The 9,616-nt window shown below is 36.8% G+C and overlaps 2 protein-coding genes across 3 annotated transcripts; one reads left to right on the forward strand and one right to left on the reverse strand.

Annotated features, from left to right (window-relative positions):
* Positions 1–601: 601 nt before the first annotated feature.
* Positions 602–2,811, forward strand: LOC107104906 (glycine N-acyltransferase-like protein 3). Of its 2 annotated transcripts, XM_015405020.1 has the most exons (5): positions 602–698; positions 824–934; positions 1,018–1,126; positions 2,122–2,248; positions 2,361–2,811. In XM_015405020.1, the coding sequence occupies exons 1-5, from the start codon at positions 627–629 to the stop codon at positions 2,758–2,760; spliced, it is 819 nt and encodes a 272-aa protein (XP_015260506.1). In that variant the 5' UTR covers positions 602–626; the 3' UTR covers positions 2,761–2,811. The 2 variants fall into 2 exon arrangements, with proteins under 2 accessions (XP_015260506.1, XP_015260505.1); XM_015405019.1 differs by lacking the exon at positions 602–698 and having other exon boundaries at positions 707–934.
* mgme1 (mitochondrial genome maintenance exonuclease 1) lies at positions 2,788–9,346 on the reverse strand. Its single transcript, XM_015405018.1, has 5 exons — positions 8,661–9,346; positions 6,937–7,174; positions 6,728–6,860; positions 6,506–6,636; positions 2,788–3,012 (listed from the first exon to the last, which is right to left on the reverse strand). The coding sequence occupies exons 1-5, from the start codon at positions 9,172–9,174 to the stop codon at positions 2,976–2,978; spliced, it is 1,053 nt and encodes a 350-aa protein (XP_015260504.1). The 5' UTR covers positions 9,175–9,346; the 3' UTR covers positions 2,788–2,975.
* Positions 9,347–9,616: the final 270 nt, after the last annotated feature.

Genomic DNA, 9,616 nt, shown 5'->3' on the forward strand with positions numbered 1-9,616 from the left:
AGAATACTGACTTTAATCTTAGAATACTAACTTTAATCTCAAAATTCTGACTTTTTTTTTCTCAGAATACTGACTTTAATCTTAGAATACTAACTTTAATCTCAAAATTCTGACTTTTTTTTCCTCAGAATTCTGACTTTAATCTTAGAATACTAACTTTAATCTCAAAATTCTGACTTTTTTTTCTCAGAATTATGACTTTAATCTCAGAATTAGCCTATGACTTTTTCCCATATTAAACTGAAATAAAATTTAAGAATCAGTTAACTTTTTTATCTTTTATAGTGGCCCTAATCCTCACTTTATATATTAGCTAACATTATCTTTATATATATATATACAGTATATATATATATATATATATATATATATATATATATATATATATATATATATATATATATATATATATATATATATAAAATCTAAATCTTCTCCTATTGAAATTCTTATTGTGTTGTATTAAGAATTAAGTTTTCCATGCTATATTATTGTTTCATAACTTTCATGTTTCCATTTCTGCCTGGAAATAATTTCTCTCGAAAGTGCGAACAGAGTTAAAAAAGTTAAAAAGCCCCGCCCATTTTCCCTGGAGAGACGCTTTTCCTTCACATCCAGCATTTATCATGGAGCTGAATGAAGAACAACAGAAAGCTGCAGAGCTTGAACTGCGTCGCTGTCTGCCTCGATCATTAAAGGTCCGTTTGCTACAATTATGGTCACCACGTGGATTTATTTAACGAACATGCCTACACTTTGCAACCCACCTATTTCTGCTACCAGTCTTTGGATTAAAGCTGTGCGCCTTATTTTATTTCAACAGATTTATGGTTTCTTGGTCCTCAGAAACAGAGTGAAATCAGATCCATACGTTGTTCTAGTGGACAGATGGCCAGGGTTCAGTGTAATTATCTGCAAACCCAAGTATGAACAGGTAATAATAGTTTGAATAACTCCATGCAGACATTATTTCTGTGTTCCAGGACATAAAGTTCTGCACATCTGTCTTTGTTTCAGAAAAGTGATCTATTCAAAGACACAATGGTTTTTGCAAAGGATGAAGTCCTTCTCATGGAAACGATAAGGAAAACCTCTGTAATTGACTGGAGCAGGTATCTTTGTCTTGGTAAGAACGTATTTATCTTTATGGTTTAAGCTAAATCCTCCAGTTTGTGATCCGATGAACTCATTTTACTCCACGACTTCAAGTTAAAATGTTGCTTTAGACTTTATTGAGTCCAAAGTCCCCTTTCAGTTATTCACAGATATGAAGACAGCATCTGCATGGATCACAAAGTCTTTATGCCGTACTACACCTTAACTGTAAGAAACTTATTTTCTTATCAGTCTTCAAGAAGCCTTTTCATATTTACATTATGTTAAAATTCTCCACTTGTACATAGTATAGAAACAGTGCACCTGCAGGGACTGATGATTTAAATGAATCAACTGTGCTGTATTAAAAAAAAACAGAACCAGATGCTTCTTCCTTATTTCTCCTAATTTGCACAAATTCTCTTTTTCTGTTTTATTGACAAGCAATAAAGTCAGAGTAAAAATATGCTTCCTTATTTATAAGAGTGCCTTGCAAAATTATTCATACCCTATCACATTACAACCACAAACTTAATGTTTTTTATTTTCATATTATAATCCTTAGGAAAACGGCTTATTGTTGGGCCTGTCTCCATCAGCTCTGTATATCTAGAAACAAATATCTGACCAATATTTGATTTCTTATGGCAATTAACGGCCCTTCAATTTTTCCCTGACCTGTCTGAATTCACACATCTTCTCTAACAAACCAAGGTCTTTGCAGTGCAATACACCCAGATGGGCTCTGTTAACTGATTAGATTACTAAAGATAGCAATTGGACTTTAAGTATCCAGCATCATGTACAAATTCACACCTCAATCTAAATCTTATTCATAAAATACCCTGCATGTGTTCTTTTTTTGTACTTTTTTCTGTCAATATAATATTCCAGTAAAAACCATTGACATTTGTGTTTGAAAGGTGACAAACCATGCAATCCACTGCAGACAGATGTTATATTAATCTTATTTATGGAAAAAATGCACACCAGGTTTTACTCGAGCTGTGATTGCTTGTGTTATAGGGATCAGTCTTCCACACATGGAAATCATTAAATCAGCTGCATCAGAAAGGAATGTTCCCAGCTACAAACTGTCCATTTGTCACATGATGATCCTGGACGATGCATCCAAGCTACCCGCTATAGACTGGTACAACCAACTTTACAAAACACAAAAACAATGTATATAAAGTTATTAAAATAATGTCTTATTAACATAACAGAAACCTCTCTGAAATGTTTTTCCGTCTTTTGTGCATCAGCTCAGGGATCCGCCTGAACTCTCTGGATGAATCCCACATCGACTTGGTGAATCAGACATGGAAGTTTTCAAAGAACCAAGAGGCTGTTAGGATGATCCGCAACATGGTTACAAACTTCCCGTCCTGCTGCGTGATGGATGCCGAAGGAAAGCCTGTGTCCTGGATGTTGACCTATGTGTCCTGTGCCCTTGGAATGCTGTATACTTTGCCGGAGCACAGAGGGAAAGGCTACGCTAAAGTCCTGATTAGCAGCATGGCTAAGAAACTCATTGGTCAGGGATACCCGGTGTTCTGCTTCATAGAGGAGGAGAACAAAGTCTCCTACAAGCTCTTCAAAAGCATGGGCTTCTCAGAGGACCCCTCTTATAGAGAAGCGTGGTTTGGATTCAATCATTTATAAATGCTTCCATACAAGAACATCAACTTATATATTAGTTGAAACATAAAAAAAAAATCATAATTACAAGGTGTGAGCACATTATTTGCATTTGTTTCAAAAACAATAAGATCTGAGAATAAATAGAAAATAGAAAAAAGATTTCTAATTTTTTAGTTTCTATTTCAGGCTTCAGTTATCAAGCTGGAGCTTTGTCGCTGCTGATCTCTTGACACGTCTCACTTTTCAGGAGATGGACTTGATGAAGCACTTGATCTGAAAAAGAAAATGTGTATATATTACACTAGGAAAAATGAGATAAAGGAAAAACTATTACTTAATTCTGAATTTATCGCTCAGCGTTTGGACTTTTTGCCTTTTACAGTAGAATGATCAGACTTTTTTCCTCCCAGGAACCAAGAGGTGGACATTGAACAACAATCAATAAATTCAAAACCAAAGATTAGAGCAGATAATCCCTATCAAAGACACCTTTAATCCCTGTATTAGACCTCAAAGCATTAGTACAATCAAAGATGCTCAAAGCTTTTGTGGCTACTCTTTCCTTTTTTTTTATGCCCTTATGGTCCCCCAATAGCTTCATATTAAATATCCATTGGTGAGACAACAGGCTGGTCAGTGGTGCAGTGAGTAGCACTACTGCCTAGGTTCGATTCCCAGCCCGGGGTCTTTCTGCATGTAGTTTGCATGCGTGGGTTCTCTCCAGATTCTCCAGCTTCCTCCCACAGTCCAAAAACATGACTTAATTTAAGTTAATTGGCTTATCTAAATTCTCCTTAGATATGAGTGTGTGCGTGAATGATTGTTTGTCTCCGTCTTGCCCTGTGAAGGACTGGTGACCTGTCAAGGGTGTACCCCACCTCTCGCCCATAGACAGCTGGAGATAGGCACCAGCACCCCTGGTGAACCCGCTTGGGATAAGCGTGACAGAAAGTGGACGGACGGATGGATGGATGGATGGATGGATGGATGGATGGATGGATGGATGGATGGATGGATAGATAGTCAGACAACAGATGGGCAAAAAAAAAATAATTTTTACAATAAATATTTTGGTTTAGACTAAGAAATTACCTTTATTTTCAATATATTTCTTCATGTTTTTTTAAACTAAATGGCCACATGACATTTCCCGGTAAGCCTTCTGTCTAACCTTTAGACATCCCCTGTTTGTAATAGAACAGCACTTTGTCCTTTACTAGAACATTTCACAAGGTTCTTATTGAGACAATGTGATCTTTGACCAATACTGTGTTGATTCTCTATAGAATATGAGTCAACCATTCTCACCCAACAGGATTTGTTTAGGATTTAATCCTGTGGTCTAAAATAGCTATGAAACAGGGTTCACTCTGTATATAGTCGAACATTTCCATGTTGGTTTGGTCACATGTTTTGGATCCTTTTCCTGCTCAAATATCCCTGGATCATCACTTTGCAGTGGTGTTCAGAAAAACAAAGTCATCAATATTAGTATTAAATATGCCAGAAAAACTATGCAAACAGTGCCATAGGTCGTTCCCACATATTTGTCCTTGATTCTTGTTCCTGACAAACAGGAACAAGACTCTGGTGTAAAAACAGCTTTAAACTGATTCAGCAAGGACACCGATGGCTTTTAAAAGTGTTTCTTTGAAAGAAAAACAGGGCCACAGCATCACAGATTGCTCCCATGCATGAATGGACATGAGGTTCCTCTTTAATATTCCCTCTAATTTTTCATATGCCCAGGCATACACACAAGCCCCTGAGTACTCTGATCACTGTGAGAACATCTGATATGCACGCTGTATCCACCACCAATAATAAATGTGTTATAAACCCATGATCATAACAAGTTGCACTGTTAATTAAAAGAATATGTGATTACAGCAGCAGTTTGAATTGGTTTACTTTTAATTTAAGTGATTTGGCACAATTAAAATGAAAGAAACAAAATTGTTGCGCTTTTTCCACATGTCATCCTCACTTCTCCATTGGTTGTCCAAATATGCTACTTGAAGACAATTTCTGGATGCTGTAGATATTCATTAAACTAAATATTCTTTCAAATTCAGCACTGGATGATTGAAATGTAGCACAAATATCCACAAGCTGTGAGATCTCCTTTAAGTCCTCACATCAAGCTCAGCAGCCACTAGAATGTACTGATTGACCACTGTTTACTTTTTTGCTTCATTATGTACCGGTACTTGAATTTAGCTGAACAAAAGTGACATGGAGCAGATGCATTTTAAACGGATATCAGGGCTGTTACAAATTGGTGAGAGTTTCATTGTTCTGGCCTCCACATATTCTACTTCCTGTTGGGTTCTTTATTTAGGTGCATTTAGCTCTTTTAAGCACTGAATAAGGACATTTACTGATCTGTTCTTAAGGGACACTCATATCTTTTTAAACATGTTCATCCAAATACAACTCTTAAATGTATTAAAATGTATTAATAAAGCTCATTTGATAGTGATACTTGAAACTGGCATGGAAGATTAGATCATGTGCCAGAGCAGCTGATTTTAGTAAAGCAGGCTGGCACATGCAGCATGACCTGAGGTCATTTGTGATCATGATTAAAAGACAAGATGATCTAAGACCTCATAAACAGGTAGTTGTTTTTCATATTTTCATTGTTGGTTTTAAGTTAAAAATGATACATAAAAAATGTTATTGGCCTAATTGATTTACAGCTTGTTTTGAATTTTATTTTTTGTGCTACATGGATTTTCTTATGCACCGAAAATGTGCTAGCAGTGCACAATTGTGCAAGCGTGCAACGACATTTGTTCTGTTTTTCGCCACACTAAACATGTTTGATGCTGAAAAAGATCAGCTAAATCCCATAAAACCTTAGCAGTTTTAAGTGCATTTTCTACTAGGATTTAGCAAATTCAACACCAGTTTGATAGTGATTGTAGAAAAAAAAAAAAAAAATTTTCCCCCTGGCATCACACCCAAACTACATATATTTAAAGTTCATCAGGGCTCCAAATTAGGACACACTTTGTTAATAATAATTGTGAAAAGAGCAGAATAGAAGTGGAAAACTGAATTTAGAATATTCTACCTGGGTTACATAAAGACATAAATTTGTATGAACTGTGAAGTGTAGAAAAGATAAAAAAATTTTAACGGAACAAGAGAAATGCTCACTTTGTCATCGTGACAGTATTTTTTATGTAATTCCTCAGGGTCTGTCTGGTAGTTTGTCACTTTTCTGGTCTGTTCTCTAATAGTGAGCCATGGAGATTGCAAAATGGCGCCATGGATGACATCCATTGTGCTTCCCTTTCTTGCTTTTTATGAGATTTAAAATGTCTTCATTGAGAGAAAACTGAAACCAAAAGCAAATTTATGGTTCAGTGCACTAAGGTGAGAATTAACGCACATTCTGATCTGCTTTAACTTTCACCAGTGAGATTAATTTAAAAAGGGATTGCAGGGAATATCCATAATTGTGTAACCAGATTTTTAAATCTATTTTTATTTCTCGAAATGGGATTTATGGAAACAGGCTCAAATTAGAAGTAATTTTTATTTTATTTTTTAATCTCATGTTGAGGCAGGGTGCACATTCACATTCAGTTCAGCTTGCCTCTGTCCGTCAATCAGCCTAAACCCCCCCTTCTCATTCCGATCCTGGCGAATCTAATCAGTTTTCTGACCGATATGTTAACATGACACATTTTTAGTCTGATCAACCATTTATTCTGGCAAAGAAAATGTAAAAAAAAATTTAAAAAATCATTGCTACCTGGGTTCCCTGAAATCTTCAAGACGTAATAACCATGTTTTCCAGTACTCTGACATCAGCTCTGCGTTCACCTGGTGAGCATGAGCCGGTGTGCCATCTTTGTAGGCAACAACAATAAGCCCATTTTCAACCTGCAGTGACAAGAAAATAAAAACTGCTTTTTTTTTTTTGAAAGGACTCACAATTCAGAGAAAATAATGGGTATTTTACTACATTGATCACCTGGTATTTGTAGTTGTCATCACTGTTCAGAGCCCCAGCATATGCTGCTATTTGAAGAGGGTTGTCATAGGTGTTGCTGAGGAATGGTTTGGGTTTTTCCGAAGTTTTCCAATCTATAACACACAACACACCCCTGTGGAAAGGAGAACATTATGAGAGACATGAAGGTTAGAAGAAAAGTGAAAAAGTCAGTTTCGGAAAAGTTTTACTTGTAGCGAGCAACACAGTCCACAATTCCCAAGTAATTCAGGGCACTGTGCTGCACAGTGCTTTCAATGGCCCTCACTGCTCTGACGTCCTCTAATACGTGAGAGATGCTTTGGACGTATCCTTGTACTTCAGGAGGAAACTCTGATGTCTCCAAGAGATTCCCACTTTTCCATGTTTCGGCAGAGGTCAGAATGCCCTCCAGAGCTGCATGGAAATCTTTCCCTTGTTTGAAAAGATCTGGGCAAAAGACATGAAATTAGTTTCCAGTGCATTACACTCATTTGATTAGTAGTATTATTATTAAAGGATACACTGGTGACTAGGGCAGTATAACCATCGTTTCATAAGATTTTAGTGTTTATCTAATTATTAAATGCTTTCTAGATATAATGCTTTTAGCAGTAGCTGGGTTTCAGCTAGTGATGGATCCAGCTAGACTAATGCATCTGCGCATGAGTCTTGCTCTTAAAGTGAGCATTGTTTCATGACAATGTGTCATGTGTCAAACACAGGGGCCGTTTCCAACCTACGCACTAAACTATGTTTATAAGCTGAGCTCATCTGACAATGAGATCCATCTAGCTAAACAAATCTCTGATCTTTTGTGGTTTATTATCAAATCGGTCAGGAAATATAGAGCAGCTTCAATGCAAATGAAAGGTTTCAGGCGTGAGGGACTATGTTTATCTTATATTTGTTTTACTTTTTTTGTTATGTCCAGGGGCGGAGCTAGTTGGGGGGCCAGGGGTGGCCATAGCCACCCTTAGCCAATCAATGTCAACCCCAACCATTTTTTTTTTTTTACCTCTAATACAGATGGTGGCAGCAGTAATACACTCAAGTAGAATATTAATTTTCATTTTTCATGTATTACTTACTATTTTTTGATGTATTCATAACTTCTTGACAACAAAAACACTGTGGTTAATTATGTACATCAATATAGTAACATTAAAGATGATAAGTACAGAAATCATGCTCTTTTCAGAACAAAATTTGTGGTATATGAGTTCAAGAGAAGATCATGTGCCTCTGCAAGTCATCTAGGAGTCTTTTATAAATTACTATTTTAATAAAAACATATTAAATAATCAATTTATGTAAATATTAGTACTTGTAAATATCAATATTATGCAGAATGTTGTTGATAAAAGTAGGTAAGTAATGAAAAATGAAAAGATTCTCCCCAAAACTCAAACCTGAAAGAATTTTATTCACTATACCTTTTATCCAAAAAGCACGGATGTTTAAATATATGCTTTTAACAGTTAAAAAAGGCTTTAGGAAAGTATAGTCTTTGGCATGACCGGTCAATGTACATTGGTTATTGCCTGGCCACCCTTATAAAAACTTTCTGGCTACACCTCTGGTTATGTCATCCCGTTCCTCTTAGTTATCACTCTAGTTATCTGGATTTAAATTAAATTCAAACTGACTATAAGTTTACCGTATTTACTGTATTTTATTTATTTTTTTTTTATTCTAGTCCACAAGCACCCGAGGTCATCAAAGTATCAACACAGTATTAATACAGTTTGGCAATAAAAAAATGTGTCTTGATGCCTCATTATCCATCACTAGTGTCAGATTAGAAAAACAATGTTAATGTATTATTCTCTGTTCATTTTTTTTTTGGCCAAAAATATTTCAAAACACATGCATTTCTCTTTCTACCATAGAACCAAGTGTTTGGATCTCTGTCCACCCATTAAAAGAACCTTACTCTGGCTGTATGCCTTGAAGCCTTCCTCCCCAAGCTCAGCGATCATCCTCCTCTTCCATCTCTCCAGGTAGAAGCTCTGCTCTGGAGAAAGGGTCTGCTGAAGAATGCGAGTCACACTCGGGACAAACGGTCTCCCCTGTCCCCGATTTAACATAATCCGGGTTGGTGGTCCGGTCTCTGGATCCTCAGTTTCTATAGCTCGTTCAGAGTTTAAGAGAGAATAGAGTATTTTCGGTACCCTGGGTTCATTCCGTGAAGGCATCTGCGCTTTGACAACCGGTCCATACACCTGATCGTCTTCAGCCTGAAGGCTTTCTGGTGTCTGAGAGCTGATCCGGGAGGACATGACGGATTTTACAAGAGAGGAATAGCGCTCACTGTCCACAGAGCTGTAGGGACTGTTTTTCCTGGGGGATGTGAGGCGGTGAACAACGGAGAATTGACACACAGTGAGGGAGGTGCGTTCAGGGACCATGACGCCTCCACAGAACAAAACGCGGCTCAAAACGAACATTCTTGCGGTTTCAACACAACGGAAGCACAGAGCGATGGTATTAGTGACAAAAGAAGACGCGTAACTGGTAGTTTCGCGTTTTAAAGTAAAGTTTAGCACTGTTTTGGTTTGGGCACTTGTCTCGACATGTTCCAGCTAAAAGTCGCCCATGTAAACAGTCGCGTTTCTAAACGACGCGCCTGAAGCTGGAACTGAAACTGGTAGACGGGAAGTGAAGTTTCTGGAGTGGCTTCATGACAGCAAAGAGATACAGAAATAAACTACATTACCCAACTTGGAAGGGTGTAACCTTGAAACACGTCCCACTAGATGAATGGAGACCCGTGACTTCGTTCCTCAGCATAGATACTTATTGTCAAGTTATAGCCTGCTTATCAATATAATAATAATAATAATAATAATAATAATAATAATAATAATAATAATAATAATAATAATAATA

This window comes from Cyprinodon variegatus, unplaced genomic scaffold (genome assembly GCF_000732505.1).
Source record: "Cyprinodon variegatus isolate N-32 unplaced genomic scaffold, C_variegatus-1.0 Scaffold1947, whole genome shotgun sequence".
Taxonomy (NCBI): Eukaryota; Metazoa; Chordata; class Actinopteri; order Cyprinodontiformes; family Cyprinodontidae; genus Cyprinodon; species Cyprinodon variegatus.